Genomic DNA, 17,250 nt, shown 5'->3' with positions numbered 1-17,250 from the left:
TCTTGCCGATACAACACTAATACTTTGAATACATATTTTTAGTTTGATAAGATTTATTTGTAGGTATAACAGATGCAGTAACATTAATTACAAATTATGTTGCAAATGTGTATATGCTTATTTTTATATACATATATACACACAAATATAAATATGCACATTGTACCTCATTAATCCTGCCTAGATGCTGTGTGTTTACCCACACAGCTAAAGGAAAGAGGGCAGTACCCTTTCTTCATAAGCTCAGGAAAGTTGAAGCCATAAGCCCACATGATGGAAATCCTATATTAAGCCAGTAAATTAACTATATTTGCATATACTAATGATTCCCCACAGTGCTGGGGAGCCAGGTGAGCACCATGAGGCCACCTCTTTGCTGGCTGAATCCCCAGGCTGCAGCTCAGCAGCTGACAAGGGGGTGTTCAGCACCCCCTCCCTGGGCCCATTTTGGGGTGAGGGAGTAGGGGTTCACCAAGCAAACAGGGTAAGGGGCCCCGGCTCCTGAGGGAGCACCTCAGCCGCCACACTCTCTCTCTGCAAGTGTCTGGTGTTGCAGTTCCTCTGGTATTGCTGCCACAGCTCCTGCACACACAGGCCACTTGTTAATTAATTACTTGCCATTAATTAATGAAGAAACAGCTCTGAGGCTAGTCCAATGTAGAGGAGGGGGCTGCCACAGCCTCACTGCCTCCAGCACCCAGCTGGGGCCCCATGTGCCTCAGGGTGCTCAGACCACAGGGGACTTGGGGATGTTGTCCCCAGGGGTCCTGCCTACACCTGCGGGGCTGGGCATGAGAGGCCACAGGCTGGAGAAGCCTGGTAGCCTTCAGTGCCACAAGGAAAGGCACAATTGCACACCCTGCTGCCTGCGAGCTGGGAGGAAAGGAGAAGAAACACCAGGGATGTGAGGATGAAGGGATAAGGATGGATCTGGTCTCAATCCCCAGCTCTTCCACAGTGGACTTGCCTGACTTCAGCTGAGCCAGGACAGGCAGATAAAACTTCCTCCTTCTCCATCTGTGGATACAGCAAGTTCCCTGGGGCTGCATCCTGCCTTGCTCTCATTTAGCAACCAGCACACCAGGCCGAATCCGGGTGAGGAAGGGGAAGGGCAGCATTTGATCAAAGCGAGCAACAAGGGGATGGGCTGGGGCACTCACCAGCAGCAGGGCCAAGGCAGAGGTAAGCAGCGCCTTTCTTCCAGATGCTCAGAGATACAGTGAGACCAGCGGGAGAGGCAGTGGCAGTGCCTGGAGCAGCCCCTCCTTTGCTTCCTGACACAAAGGCAGCCACTCAGTCAGAATTAAACATCAAATTTATTGCATAATACTGTACTATGTACACACACATCGAAAATAAACATTTGATATAATTGTATATTTGTCTTCAATACTGCATTAGAAAGAGGCTGAAGGGCTCTCAGTGTAGCCCACAGCTTGTCTTAAAAAAACCCAGAAGCCTAAAACCTTTTGTTACGAGGTGCAAAGTTCAATACTGTATATTGAACATGGTGCATAAATACTATGTCCTAATAACAAGTCAATGTCAAAACCACCCTAGGCTTAAAATGAGATTTACATCAAGACCTGAAAAATGGGGGTGGGGGGGAGGGGGAATCATTCAAACTTCATTTAATGGAGGGGGAAGACTGGGGGAAAGAGGATAAAGGCTCTCCAATCTTACAGGATAGATTTTAGGTAATGATTTTGCCTATTCAATTCCTATCGTACATTTCCAGTCTAATTCATACAGATTGTCCTGTAGGGCCCCCCCAGCAAAACAGCTGTAAAGCAAAAGGGCTCCTCTCAAACAGCAAAATAACTAACTGCAAAAATAAAACCAATCTCCAAACAGAGTTGTTTCACTCAAATGTGGATCTCACACTTGTTTCTCTTCTCTGACCTGATGAGACTGGAGAGCTTGTACACACCTCATACACTCACACGCCCCCACATGCTCACGCACGTGCATGGGCACCTTCACACACGCGTGACTCCTCTGGAGAAAGGCGGCAGCGGTACAAGCAGCCACCTCATCTTGTATTGGAATAACAGGTCTGTTCGGATGGAAGAAACAGGGCTCAGCAAAGCCCACCCGCCTAACTTGTAGGCTTGCCAAGACAGAAACACAAGAGATGCAATTTGAGAAACCTGTTATTACAGGTAGGGTTTGTCCTTCCACAAGCCTGAACACAAACCCCACTCCAGAGGAGTCTGAGGCTTCTTTAAGACAACATTGCTTGGAAACAAAATTTGAGACAAGTGAGGAAAAACAAGCCAACCCCCCCAAACCATCGTATTCTCCATGAGACATCCTGGTGCAAAGAGACAGCGCATCACTAGTACACCGCCCTGGGGGTCACAAATGACATCCCAGCCCAGTACCATCCACCAAGGACCAAAGGGCAGAGGGGATATTTCCATTCAAAGCAAGCAAGAACCAGCTTGCATTTAAAAAGGGAGGAAAAAAGGGTGGGGGGAAATCACAGCTTTTCAAAAAGGAGATCACTATTTCATCCTCAGTTTCCACCATAGCCTGAACACAAGGAACATCAAAATATTTAAACTGGACTAAAAGGAGAGGTAAGTGTGTGTGTGTGTGTAGGGGCAATAAAAGCAAACCACAAGGTATTGCCGGGAGGGCAGTGGTGTCAAGTTGGAGGGGAAACAACAAAAATGCCCACTGAACTGATTTTGTTCAGTAGATGAGAAAATTCAAAGCAATAGCCTCTCCCTGCTGAAGCCCCACAAAATGCTGGCAGCATCAGGCTGAGACTGCACCATCTCAATCTATTATTATTAATTATATTTTCCCCAAAAATGTTTGATACATTCCCTTACAAAAATAAAGCCAAGCCCACTGTTTTCTTCCTCCGTACCCAAGTGTCTGTGCCTCTCCCACACTGGTCAAGCTAAGCTAAAGCCCTCGTAGTGATCGATGGCTTGCACCAGCCGGGCACTGAGGATCTCCTTGCTGCTGTACTTGGGCAGGTCCAGGAGATTGTAGCAGGTATGTGCCACGGGCAGGTACTGCTCCCCGCTGGCGGTGGACTGGATGACGATGCGCAGGCTGGACATGCCGTAGATGGGAATGCGGTCGCTGCCCGTCAGAAACACTACGAGAAGCAGAGGGAAGGTTGGACAGTTAGGGCAGGCAACCTCATGCCGAGGGCTGCACCTGAAGGCAAACTCCATCCCCACCCACACAGTGGGACACTGCCTGGAGAGGCCGAAATGCTGACTAAACTCCATGCAGGACATGGCTGGCCTCACAAGGGACATGCAGGAGAGCAGAAGCAAGCAGCAAGGCCATTGCTGGGTGCACAGATAGTAAATAAAGCAGCCCACAGCTCCCCATTCCCTTAAAAGCTCCCTCTTATGGGGGAGTTACCCACAAAAGCCTCTGCTGTGAACCGGGACTCCCGGGACCCTCTCTACAGAGCTGCTAACTTCAGCATGCGAGTTTTGGCCAAGCCATTTTTCCAACTCAAACATGCAGGACAACTAGCTGACCACTTGTTTCTTTGGGGGTTGAAAAAAAAACCCTCACATAACAACACTGGCCTTTATCTTTCCAGCAGTCACAGAATCACAGAGTAGCTGAGGTTGAAGGGACTTCGGGAAGTCCTCTGGGCCAACCTCCCTGCCCAGGACTGTGTCCAGCTTTTGAGTATCTCCAAGGATGGAGACTGCACCACCTCTCTGGGCAACTGTGCCAGCACTCAGTCACCCTCACAGGGAAAGTGTTTCCTGACGTTCAGAAGGAACCTGCTGTGTTTCAGTTTGTGCCCATTGCCTCTGGTCACGACCAACAAAGGGCTGGCTACATCCTCTTTGCACCTTCCCTTCAAGTATTTATATACACTGATGAAGTCCCCTGTGAGCCTTCTCTTCTCCAGGCTGAAGAGTCCCAGATCACACAGCCTTTCCTCATAGGAGAGGTGCTCCAGTTCCCCAGTCATCTTAGCAGCCCTTCACTGGTCTCTCTCCAGTATGCCCATGTCTCTCTTGTACACTGGGGAATCCAGAACTGGTCACAGCACTCCAGGTAGAGGGGAAAGATCACCCGCCACAACCTGCTGGCAACACCCCTCATAATGGAGCCCACGATACCATTTGCCTTCTTTGCAGCAGGGGCACGTTATTGGATCATGGTCAACTTGGTGTCCACCAGGACTCCCAAGGGAGCAAAAGTTGCTGGCTGTAGCAGACTCGGAACCACCTGCCCTTAAAACCATGTATTTCTCCTCATCTCCCCTTTTGTCCCCAGAAAAAGTGACGCCCACGCAGCAGCTCAGATCTGTGGGTGGCTGGGACACTTGAAGCAACACACACACAGACATGCACTTCCCAAGGCCACTTCTGCAGGGGACTTCTCAGCATGCCACCCACCATACTAGCACCAGGAGACCACCATCAGGAGGGGATGTATCTGCTACCTAGTCACACCAATACATCGTGTCATTTTCCTGTCACATTATACACTAGCTTCTCCACTCAGCTGTCACCCTACAACTGCCCCATTGCCCTTAAAGAGTGCTGCAATGCCTGAAAGCTCAGCTTGCAGAAGAAGGAACCAGATTAAGTATGGGCACTGGGGACTAGCTATGATTTCACCTTCTGGCAATGCGAACAGATGGATACTGCGCTCTCCTGTGAGAGACTGCATTGGATCTTGCACTGCAGATACCACCCAGTGATTTTGAGGGTAAAAATGAACACAAAATAGAAAACCCAAGAGAGGGAGAAAAGAGATTATCTGACTAGCAGATAACTCATGGGATAGCCATTCATGCTGAATCATCTTCTAGCACTTAATGCAATGTGCCATAACCCTGGAGCTCTGCACACTCCCACCTGAGTCTTCAATTTCAGGAAACACTCTGCACCACTGCAAGATACTTACAGAGGAATTTCTTCTTCTTTTCCAAGGGAAATGCATGAAAGGTTTCCCAAAACATTCTCACAGTTGGGTGTGTCGCAGTGTAGTCTCCCTTATAGACAGCGCTCTATTAAAAACCGAAAAGGCACATCATTTCATCTGGCACTAGAAAGCAAAGACTAAGCAGAAACCAGACCTGATCTCTTCTGGTATCTGACATCAGATCAATGTCTGAGTTACGAAATGGAGCACAGGATGGGTCATGGGCAATAGCATGGCTCAAAGACCCAGCAAAGGATTCTCCTAGCAACATGCAGAAGGCAGGCATTAGGCTTCTAGCTATTCAGCTAATTACATGTGTCATGAGGAATCCTGGAGTACCTGTTCACAGGCTGGACTCCTGAACAGGATCAGGTGTTCTGCACTGCAAAGCCACTTTTACTGCTGAGGCTGAGACAGAGCAAGTAACTTGCTATCTATGCATTTTGAAAGGATACAACTCCTACTTTGTGTCCAGACTCCTCTTTCAACTCTTGGCTGTGTACTTTTTGCCCTTGTGCAGTGGAGCGAGTTTTACTGTAGGTGAAGACCCTGACTTTGTCTCTTCCCTTCAGTCTTAGGTTTCATCCCTAAAAACAGCAGATGGAAGTCCTTCTCCCCTGTACTTTCTCATCCTGAATTCCCTCCCTGAGCTTTATCAGTAGCAGCACAGCCCAGTAAGAAACTTTTCATGTGAATGATGGCAATGTGTGCAAGGAGCTTAAAAAAAGACATCGTGGCTCATCACATCTCATGTCCCAGGCTACCGCCCACCTCATACAACTGTGCAATCCTGGTACTTGTGAAAAGTAAGAAAAATATGACAAGAGGGAACCTTTACCTCCTCCAGTTCCTCCCAGTTGTAGTTACTGTTTCCAACTATCATGGCCCTGAGCTCTGTGGGCTGGAAGAGCTCCAGGACTTTCCCACCACACACTTTCAGGAAGCCAGTGGAAAAGGCCGTGTACCACTCATGGATGGAGAGGTTGAAGATGTAATTTACGTAGGCTTCAACAAATTCTTCCCTAGTGCATCGAGAGAGAGCAGGCAAAGGAAAGCACTTTTAATCATACACCTGAGCAGCAGCACTGCTAAGTTTTCCTGTTTCTGCCTGTAATGCATCTTGCCAACATGAGTCTCCAACAGGTTCAACCCACTGCCCTCCTCTCACTAAGCTGAGTCACTGCAACACAGATAGTGTATTAGGCAGCAAGTACCACCACGTGTCTGCTTATTCCCTGGCAGTATCAGCATGGGAGGTCCCCCAGCCCAGGTTCTATACTACTGATAAACCCACCCAGTGGTCTTGCATTCAGTTGCCCACAGGGCCAGGAGGGAGCCAGGGTGACACCAAGCGCTGGGGAGATGTCAGGAACAGAGCCCTCTTCCCCGTGGAACCCGTGCCTGCACAGAGGTTGCGTTAAGCAAATATCAGGATTCAGTCACCAGAGGAACGTGTCCAGCCCCTGGCCCACCTCCTGCAACCCCATGTTTAGGAAGTCCAGGAAATAACCTACAGCTTTTCTCAGTCCGCAGGTATCCAGGGTTACTCAGCACAGGGCTCTGCCCACCTGCAGTGACCTCGGGCTGCCAGGTTGCTGTGAGCAAGTGCTCTGCTGGGGAGAGGGAACCAAATCAAACAGACAGTGCCCAGAAGACTACCACTTCCAAAACCAAGAGCCTCATGGAGCCCTAGTTAGGTACCCTGTGAATTTTCAGAGGCAGCTGCTGCTGACTCAGTCCCCAACAAGTCTTGCCAGTGGTTCAGCACTTTCAAAGCCAAAGCTGTAGCCTAGAGGCAGACTGAGGAAATCCTGCTCTGAAAAGTCTTAATCTGAAACCGCATGGCCAATCCCCTCCCTCCTGGCCCCAAAGAGAAAGCAACCAAAAGAAATCAAGAAACACCCCTCGCTACAGAGCAAGAAAATAGTCTTAGGAAGCCTCCTCTTCAGCCTTCACACTCTGGTTAAATAAATACATGACTTGTGCATCTGGAGTACATGGCAAGGAGAGTGACTCCTCTCAGAATGACAACCCTGTTTTGCTTCAAGGGTTCCCAAGAACAGCATTAAAATAAAAACACCATTCTGTAGTCATTGGCAAGAAGCTTGTGGCAGGCCCTGGCCAAACCCTGTCTCTGGATTTTGTTAGGAGGTTAAGCATCTTTATTCTACTCTTTCCTATTCTCAAAGCACCATGATCTGAGTGCAACACTAGAATTTTATTTGTGCAATGACTTAAAGTATTTGCCCCTTTTTTTTTTTAACCTGACGAAAATGCACCAGCCAACGTGGCAAACTGGAACATGAAACTACTCTGTGGGTGGAGGTGTCGGTTTTGCCTGACATTCAAGAGCAGCTCACACCTGCACTCAGAGGATAAACAGATCAGGGAACACCACAGAATCCAATATCTCAATCTCTAGCTGAGGAGGTCACAACTGAAAGAAATATTTTGACCTTTTGGTGGAGGAATTATCAATGCATATGCTATGTAAAAGCAGCAAGGGATGGGTGAGAAAGTAAAGAAAAATAAGGAAGCAGACTGACAAATATGAAAACTTGGAATAAGAAATCATATAGCGAAGGGGGAGTTATTTTCCAGCGTATTTGTTTTATTGTCATTTTCCTGATAGTCACCTGAGCATTAGGGAAATCCAAGCTGATTAAGCACTTAACTGTTGCTTAATACCTCTCTGGCTGTTACGGTCATGAACCCTTTATCAAGAACATTTTATGTTTGACACCCAGTATGAACTCCAAAGGAGAAGGGGAAAATGCAGGTATTTCCTACTTGGCATTTTTCAGTCACAAAGCAATCCTGTGCATTCTTCAGTTGCCAGTGAACTTTCCTCAGGCAGGAAGGGCAGTGCCCAAAGACATGCACACAGCAAACTATTCAGGCCAGGAGGGCAGCAAATTGGTCCCTGGCCTCTAGATGTAGGAGTGGAGGAAGTCATTAAGCACTATAAGGTGGATGAATTGACAGCCATGTCTAGACTTGGATTTAGAGGTTAGCTTGAGTTCAAAACTCTGGTCAAGACGAAGCAATTGCATTTTGGAATGTGTTAAGCTGGTGGAACTACATGCTAGCCTTTCTCCTTAAGGATTTTCTTCTCTTGTTGCCTATCCTGATTTAATAAACAGTTGCAGGAGCTAACCTGAGTGCTCTTCCCAAACATTTGCTCAGCTAAAATCTTTGTTCTTCCCCCTAGGCCAGTATGGCACACAGTAGAAAAATGGTCGTTTTTCTTTTGAGTGTACATGCCCAGCCTAAAAACCTAAAGCATACAATCACTAGCATTTTCATCTTTACTTCACTGTTGCAAGTGTAGATTAAACTCTTCTCTATTTACCTGAAGCCCATCTTCTCTTTGCAGGGAGACAGACTTACACTGCTCCATCTCCATGTGGGTTTTGCATGGAGGCAGCTATTTATTTAGCTGTAAAATTGCACCCTTTTGGGCAGCAGTAAAGTAGGTAAGAAGGTAATACAGACAAAGCTTTTGTTTCAGTAATGGCTTTAGACACAATCAGAACCCTTTTAAATAATCAGATTAACAGGAAATGACTTCATCTCCAGGCTTGCCAGCAAGGTCTTCAGCAATCCTAGCACAAGCCCCTAACCATGCTGCTGACTAGTCACTGGATCACACTGTTTTGCCAGCAGAGAAAGAATTTGAATGCTGTTTCAAGTAATAAAGGCATTTGTAGAAATCCAATTACAGGATTATGAGAAGAAAATAGTTTAGCAGCTGGAAAAAAAGGGGGGGAAATGGTAGCTGTGCCAGTAATAACTCTCAGGTGTTCAGTCAAACGGAAAGGAATCTAGAGCTGTAAAGCCCTACTGCACATAATCAGGGATGGTGGTCCTCTATCAGGCATACTCAAGGGAAAGTGTTTCCGGCTCCAGAATTAATAGTATAAACAAGTTTGCCAGGGCCAGTTTTGTTGGTCACGTACAGTTCCTCTCTAAACCATCAGGGAGATTAACCTTCAAGGGCCAAAATCGTGTTGCAATCTATTTACCATGAGAAAACTGCCAAGGGTCTATATGAAGGCCTTTTATAGGGAAGATGTCCATCCAAAAGGGTGTGGGACATTTTCCAAACATTGGAAAGACGATGAAAACTTGCTTTTTATTCAAGTGCCACTGGCACCCAGTAACTTTTGAACTGGTCTTAGAATTAGAAGTCACTGCAAATAAATTCTATCCCACATTTCACCTCAGCCAAGTTTCCTGTGGCATTGCACCTGACTTCACCACAAGTATGAGTCCATCCCCACATACGCCCCACTTACCTATTGCCCTTCTGCACCAGAATTTTATCTCCATCTTCAATCAGGTTCTTCTGCTCTGTCACACCATAGCTTTCCCTGCAGATCTATACAAAACCAGAAAATTAGTTTTACCAGAAGCACTTTTCAGGCCATATGCCTACAGAAAGATACAGAGTTCTCTTTCACAGTTGATGACTGGCATGTGAAGGGTGGGCCAGAGAAAAGGGTATACGCAGAACATTTTTTCTCTGCTCCAAACGCCCTGCATGCTTCACCACCTTCCATCATTTACAGTTGCTGTAGGACTGCTCTTAAGTCTAAATGCAAACTCAGAAAGGAAAAAAGTTATTCTTTTAGGTAAATTTCCTGTGGAAAAAACCCAAGAGATTGATAACTAAAACACTGTTTTTAACTAAGCCCACATGTTCTGGCAATAAAAAGGACTCCCTTTTTTATAATAGAAGCTCAGTAGGTTAATTCATCCACTGTCACTGCAAGATGGCATGACCACATACAGCTTCCTGCTTTTGTCTGACCTAGGATGGCACCAGTACAAACATTCTGTACATACAAAATTGGTCATGTGGAGAAAATCCAAAAGGGTCAATTTAAGTTGCCATACACTTTTGACATCTTTGACATGCAAGATGAGTTATTAATTTCAAGGTTTGGGATATCAGTTATTTATTCATTTCAAAGTTTTAGCAGAGGTATCTGTATGTCTTTATATATTATGCAGTATACAGTGCAAGAAATAGAGTAAGAATGTCCTTCTGTGTGAAAAGAGAATTTGGAGAAAAATCTCTCGTGTTACTTCAAAGGTAGTCTTTTTTTTTTTTTAAACACAGCATGCATTATCATCATTATGGCTTCATCACCTCATCCTGAATTGCAGCTCTGACCTGCATGAGACAGCCCCAGGTCTGACTCACTCCAGAGGTAAGTTTGATCTAAGAGACTTTATGTGCTCTCATTTATGAAACAAGGAAATGGACAATACTCTCCTAGCTCAGCAAGGATTTTCTTCACACTTTTTCTTCACAGCTGCAGAGTTTCCTGGTACCTTGTTTTTACCCCAGGCAGGCCCTGGACAGTCAAGAAGCCAGATCAAGCTCAAGCTGAACCCATCACTCACAACCTGGTAGAGCATCAGGACTTTAAAGCAAAGACATTGAAACATGGAAGCCCTTACCCTGCCCGAGTCAGAGAAAAACATAGCTTGGAGAATAAAGATGCCATATCTCTGAGGTTCTAAATGTTTGCACGTGATGAGGGATGTACCTGATATTCCAATGTACATCAAGATCGAACTTTTAATTTCGGGGAATCTCCACCATTGTAATAAAGACTATTTCATCTAGGTTATTAGCTAGAAAAAAATTACTGCTCTAGTAGCACAGGAAAGCTGACTACCTCAGCATGTCTCCTAGGAATAGCCTCCAGCATTTTGTTTCTAAGGAAGTCAGACCAAGTACACTCACTGTAAATTTTTAAGAGTATTAATATTATGACAGCAAGGAAAATTCTAAATTGTGTTAGCATTTTGAGAATTGACCTAGTGATGTCAAAGCCTAACTTCCATTTTCAAGGAGGATTCAGGAATCTACTTCTCACTGTCTAGTGTGAGAAGTTGGCCACTGGCATGTAAAGTCACATGCCACAATGACAAGGCTATTTTGAAAACCATTCTGCTTAATCTACTTATTAGTTCAGTTTTCATGACCACATACAAAAGAACAAGGGAGTTGACAGCAAAGAATTTTAACATTTTAACATTAACATGGGGTGTGTGCTACAGGCATAGTTTGGAATAAACCATAATACACATGAATAAGTAGATGGGCTTCAACTGTACCGTAGCAATCACAGAGCTGATATGTTAAATGTTTCTTACTGTAAAATTCAAGCAGAACATCTCTTCTACATCTTCCCCAGGGTAATCTAAAAGTTGCTGAAGACTCCTACATGACAGGTAGGGAAAGAAATGAGAAAAAAAATCAGAGATTCAAAAAGCCATACATCTAAAGGAGAAAAGAAATTCAGCAAAAGTAAACAGCAACATACATCTGGGTAACAGGATTGCAAGAGAGAATGAGTCACCTGAAGGGGTAAGAAAGAAATACACCTTAAAGAGATGCTTTTTTAGAAGCAGAATAAATGCCAGTCCAGACAAGTTATCACTATAGTCCACGCCTACCTAGTACATGGATCCCCTTTAATGATCCTGGCCTTAGAATAGAATTATGTTTCTAGTTCTTGAGTGCTAGATATTTATGCCATCACCACACAAAGGTCTGAGGGAGAGGAGGAAGAAAGGGTGGTGGATTATATCTGTATCCCCATCATGTAGAAGATATTTTCCTATCCCTCAAAATCCTGCTGCTGTCTTCCTGGCATTTTTACCTCATTAAATACAGCTGTTGCTTTGTGCTGATAAATCAGACAGCAACTCAGAAGAAAAAAGACAACAGCAGTCAGACAGTGGGATCTTAACCTCTCAGTGTCAGAGGGAACCAATATCCCCATGCAATTAGACAGAAAAGATTCAATATGCCATTTAGAAAAAGTTATTCCTTCACTCCATTCAACTCCCTCCTTTCTGGCATGGGAGCAGGTCAGAGTTACACTGATTCAGGAATGGGACAGTTCACATCCTACGCACAGTTCCCATTGTGGGTTACATCATGAGACATGCAGTGGATCTGCTTGCTAACCCAAGCCTGGCTTGGGGGGGAAAGGCTGAGGCTAGGATCTGGGATCATGCATGCAATCACACAGTGGAGGGACAGGCCCCCACCTCTGTTTTCAAAGGAGTGTGGTAGGTATCTTTTGGCTGTGTTGATATCCAGTTTCTGGGGGTCGGAAAGGTGAGTACAGAGGTTAGAGCCTAAGCAGATGGATCTGAAAGCCTGTGGGAGAGAAGTCTTACATGAAATTCACCACTGGCTTATGTACTTTGCTAGGATCGCAGCCCCCCCCAAATTAATCAGCCACTCAAAAGCATCAGGAGGTGTTTTATTGAACAGCTTTTACCCAGTTTGGCATTTCTTGTTCTCAGATGGATGTCTCCCTTCCCAGAAAGGCTGCAAGTTTTGTTTTTCATACCTTCCTTCCGTAGGGGATAGCTCCTTCAAATCCTCTAGGCAGGGCTTCACATTCAAGAGTTTTTTGTACAGAGCTAAGGGAAAGTGAAGGTCTACCACTGTGAAGTTGTATATTGCAAGACCGCATATGATGCCAATCAAGTGAAACCAGTTGTGTTCTACAAAACACTGCAAAACCAAAACAGAGAAAGTCCTGATGAGACACACTGTCAGGGGTGCAATGCACAGTACCCTTTCCCTCATGCACTAAGAAGCCAGCCCCTGCTTTTCCAACTGGGACAAAATCAGAGAGCTCCCATGAGGTCCCAGTTTGGTTGTGAATTTCTTGCTGGAGCGTGGCAGAAATGAAGATTCAGAAGCCAAGCTCTATTACTCTTGTAAGCCATGATTAGCTGTGGAAACAGCAACACCTCCTTCCCACCTTATCTGCCTTTTATTTCTTTTACCTACCTCTGCATTTAGACATTAACAAAGCTTCAACATTTGCTGTCTATGTACTGCAAGAAAATGCGTTAACAATTCTCTCCCTATCACCCATCCTATCTTCTATTAAAAGCTTATGCATAACCACAGTGCCACCCAAGCAGATATACCAACACAGGTGTTGGTATACTGGCCTTCATTCCTTTGCATATTTACTTTCACACTGGTATGTCAGACTGGCTGCCTTTATTTGTTAAATGTTGTAAATATGTGACTCATTTTCAGTGCTTACACTGTCATTATTCTTAATGTCAAAAGACATTGTTTTTATAGCATTAACATGAGGAGTAATTGCTCTGTAATACTGTTTACAAGTTACAAAAGGTGCCATGTAATTTCCTTCCTTGTAAAATGTAATTAATAAGTTAAAAGAACCTCCACCAGGGCACCTACACCTTAAGGGAAGACTGATATCATTTTCCATCTTGCTAGCTAGGCAGGTGAAGAAAAAAGGACATGAACTACCACCTCCAGCATAATGCTATCTGACAGGTACAGAACTTGCACTCCATACCCTTCCAAAACCAACCAACTTTCACTACAAACCATGTTTCTTGCCATTTAAGAGGTTCCTCACAAAGCATTAAGAGCTTCCTCACATAAAGCATTCACAAGTTTAGACCCTGAAGGTGATAGTGATGCATGACTAAGTGGATTGGTTGCAATTACGTGAACAGCAAGGGAAGCACAGAATTCTAATGCCATTATGACCTAAACCTCTGGTTCTGTAAAATAGCACATGATTATCACTTTCATGATAATAAGAGTTACATTAACTGTCATCTGATACTTAATACAAGCTTTATTATGGGATGAGAATAAAGAGAAAGAGCCAACTCCTTAACAGGCACAATCATCACCGTTTTGCTAAAGTTAATGGACCTATACTAATTTCCACTGACTGAAAATAGAGCTCACATCGTACCGTGGGTGGAGAGTGAAAGGGAGACAATTTCTTTCCCATAGTTTGCCACTTTCTTGTCATTTAAATGCTGCATATTAGTTCAACCTGTGTGTATAAAGGGCAAGGGCTTACCGTATCTGAAAACCACAGCAGGTTTGACTCCGGGTAGTAAGTGAACATGCCATAGATGGGGTTGAGGAGTTCTTTTAACAACAGGAGGAAAAACTCCTTTGTCACTCCTCCAGCGTCAACAGCTTCCTCACCATCAAAGATGACCTGTAGAAAAAGCAGGTCTGTAACAGGGATGCAGAGCTGACACTAAGTGAATCGGACATCTTTCTAATTGGGAGCCATGCAAAGCAGTTGATCTAACATGCCCAAACCCACTGCAACCCCTGAGCCTGTTTCAGTGCTCTGCTTGCAGGGAGGGAGAGCAAACAGGGGGTGGCAAATGAGATATTTGAAAATGTTTAACTCCTTATACAAATCATAAATAACCACCTGTCCTCCCAACAACAGAAGCAGCAACATGACAGCAGCTGCTGAATTTTGTAGCAACCTCTCAGAGATAAAACACTGAGTGGCCTATTCCTGCAGAAGAGCAAAACAGAGACTGCATAATATCATAGAAATATTTCCTCCCCCACCCCTTATACAGTAGACACACCAGAAAGAGTAAGCCCCCTGCTTGCCTTGTAAACTGTCCACTGCCAAAACACTCTGAGTCAGAGAAGAGAGACTCAACCCCCACATCGACTAGATCAAGTGTCCCTGTGTGCTATACCTATGGAAAAGCCACTGTACACTGGTGAAGTGGTAACGTAAAGGGCTGAAAGGCTGCAGAAATGTTGGCTGGATGAGAGGGTGTTAAAGGTGGGGGGGAAAACTTACTTTAAGAGGCTTTTTCAAATCAATGTCTGAATGGATGCTCAACTCCCTTAAAGCATCACCAACTAAGTTACTCCTGCGAACATGAAGTACCAGGAAAGGGCTTCTGGCCAGCAGAGGCTCCAGGGTGAGAAGCATGAAGACATTCTGCAAATTTGCACCATTTATTGCAACCTGTAAGAAAGGGATAAAAAACAGCCGCTGCTCAGCTCCTTTCTTCCTATGGAAGGAAAACAGTTAACTATATGCCTGGTGTTCCTTTCTTCCTTACTCTTTTAGTTTGGTTTCTCCAGGTACAAGGATTATGCGCTCACTCTGTACAAGCTTGTGTGCATGTGTGCCTACCTGCCCCGCTCCCCCCCATTTCCCACACCAACACCTTTTGAGTCCACTGATCAACTCATCAAATTTGAGCAGAGATCAAATTCCTGAACACTTTGACACTGGGGAGGTGGGTGGAAAAGCCACTTTATTCATGCTCTTATTGGGTCAAGAAACTCAGTGTGAACACAACCCTAGTAAGAGTCGGAGAGTCCATGAGGGAAAGCAGTGTTACTAACATACCAGGCAAGGAGTCAGTTAACAACTGCACCTTGCAAGGCACCAGGAAACCCATCACATACAATTCAAAGTTCTCATCTACATGGATTTTCTGGCATTGGGTAAGGCACAAAGTCCAGTTAAAGCTTTGACCACATAGTATATTCATTCTTACACATCGTCCATAGTAAGTGGCAAATTCACATTTTTAAAGTCAGTTTAAAAGTCAGTTGACCCTGAGACAGAAGTCCACAGGAAACCAGGCTTCCTCCATTCCAGCACTCACAGAAGTACTGGGTTCTTTGGCCTCCAAGTGGTTGTCTTCATAAAGATCTCTCTCAGGGCAAGAAAGCCTTTACCGGGCTGCTGTCCTGCCAAGATAAGGTAGATGCCCTCCTCACAGCAGTGCACTGCTCAAACTGGGCAGCTGGAAATACACAGAAGAGGGTGGCAAAATGAAAGCAGGAGGAGCTGACTCTAGCTTCTGAGTGTAGGCCGAGCCTCCTCTGCCTTGCTGCAGGCTATGTGTTCAAGCGGCCACAGAAAAGCTAAAAGAGACAGATATTAAATGGAACAGGAACCATGGCCATGAGTAACTAATGACAGGTTCCTGAAGGAACCTCAAAACCAAGGACCTTGGCAAACTCGGAGGTTTCAGAGGACAGGACTAGTCCTAGACCCCAGCTGCACTGGATGAAGGACCAATACCCAACACTTTACCCCTCCCAGGAGCCACCTGCATGAGCAATGCCTCACACTGGGAGGTTTACATTGGCACAGAGGCCAGCTGTCCTCTTGGCTGCCACCTACAGGGTAAGGGTGCTGGAGCTGAACACCTGCTGTGAACATGCTCCTAGAGCGCCTCGGGTCTGCACCCCTCACTGCAAATGAGTGGGTGAGCTGCTGACAGCAGCTGCTGCTTGCAACCACTAACAGTATCAGGAGTTGGTCTTCAACCCTCACTTTTGACAACCACTCCTCCCGCACCAGGCAGAAACTTGAAAAAAGTGCCCACACTTACCTGAAAGCTTTTCCAGCCTTACAGCTCCTCTAATAGACACCTCACTTTATGATAGCCCAAGGATAAGAAGTAAATACATAACCACTTCTTCCTTATACAGTTTAAGTTTCCACCACATGCACATCTGGCAGTTCTGATGTTAACAAACATTTTGAAGTGAAAGACATGAAGCACTGCCTCTGCAATATCCAGGACAAAGAGGTTCTCCAGCTACTCTGCTCTCTGTATCATGGAAATAATGAAGTGCTGTACACACTAACTCCCAGTGAACTCCTTTCCTTACAGGGACCAGTGCAAAAGGCAGGAAAAAGAGATGGGGCAGGAAAATGGGGAAGAGAAGGATTACCTGCATTTGTAGTTCTGCATCTGTCTGTAACATCTTGGTCTTAGCCTGAGCATCGAAGATGAAAGGATAAGAACAGAGTGTCACAGCATCCTGCAAGAAAGGCAGACAGATTGGTGCCTATTTACAGCTTCCACAGCACTTTAAATAAGACTCATGAAAAACAATTTTCTTACCTGCATGATAGATGGTCTTACTTTCTGTGAAGGAAAGAGAAATATGAAAATCTTTTACTCTTGATTTTGTCTCGTATTTTTTTGGACAGACTAGTTCAAAGGTGACCCAAAGAAAATTTTTCTCCTCTGGGACCAACAACCCAGTTTTTTCCTCTTAAAGGAAAGCATGGGAACTTCCTTCAAGAAAACACACAAGTCTAATTCAAAACTTGCACATCAAATGTTACTAAGAGGACTAACTGGCACAGAAGCCTGTGCTAGGCTGCCATAAGTGAAACTTACTCTTATGAAGAAAACTACACCCCCCAAGGCAGAGACCATACGAAACAACAGGAGAGACCATAAGGCCACAACATGACAATATAAGACCACTGCTACAACACAAGTTACTCCTCATTAGCCATAAAAGTAGTTAAAAATTTATTGATAACTATCATTGTTACATAAATTTGAGTCAATTATTGCTCTGCTCACTAAAAGTAAGCACAGAGCAGCACTATTTAAATGATGGAAAGTGGGGGACAGCACATACAACATTTAGAAAGTCCATAAAAACACACACAAAAATTCTTTAGCTAGAGTCAGGTTTTA

General features: G+C 44.9%; 1 protein-coding gene across 4 annotated transcripts in view; it reads right to left on the bottom strand.

Annotated features, from left to right (window-relative positions):
- Nucleotides 1-1,297: 1,297 nt before the first annotated feature.
- HERC3 (HECT and RLD domain containing E3 ubiquitin protein ligase 3) overlaps nucleotides 1,298-17,250 on the bottom strand; it is a 53,053-nt gene continuing 37,100 nt past the window's right edge. For 3 of the 4 annotated variants that reach the window (XM_076336739.1, XM_076336740.1, XM_076336741.1), the window contains 10 exons: nucleotides 16,660-16,683; nucleotides 16,487-16,576; nucleotides 14,583-14,753; nucleotides 13,824-13,967; nucleotides 12,306-12,472; nucleotides 11,095-11,161; nucleotides 9,222-9,304; nucleotides 5,762-5,945; nucleotides 4,906-5,008; nucleotides 1,298-3,115 (listed from right to left, as the gene is read on the bottom strand). In XM_076336739.1, coding sequence (XP_076192854.1) covers nucleotides 2,907-3,115; nucleotides 4,906-5,008; nucleotides 5,762-5,945; nucleotides 9,222-9,304; nucleotides 11,095-11,161; nucleotides 12,306-12,472; nucleotides 13,824-13,967; nucleotides 14,583-14,753; nucleotides 16,487-16,576; nucleotides 16,660-16,683 — 1,242 coding nt within the window. In that variant the 3' untranslated portion in view covers nucleotides 1,298-2,906. The other variant, XM_076336742.1, reaches the window with a different exon arrangement.

The sequence above is a fragment of the Aptenodytes patagonicus genome, chromosome 4 (assembly GCF_965638725.1).
Source record: "Aptenodytes patagonicus chromosome 4, bAptPat1.pri.cur, whole genome shotgun sequence".
In the NCBI taxonomy this organism is placed as follows: domain Eukaryota; kingdom Metazoa; phylum Chordata; class Aves; order Sphenisciformes; family Spheniscidae; genus Aptenodytes; species Aptenodytes patagonicus.
The sequence above is the reverse complement of the archived record's forward strand: the minus strand, read 5'-3'. Positions and strand labels throughout refer to the sequence as shown.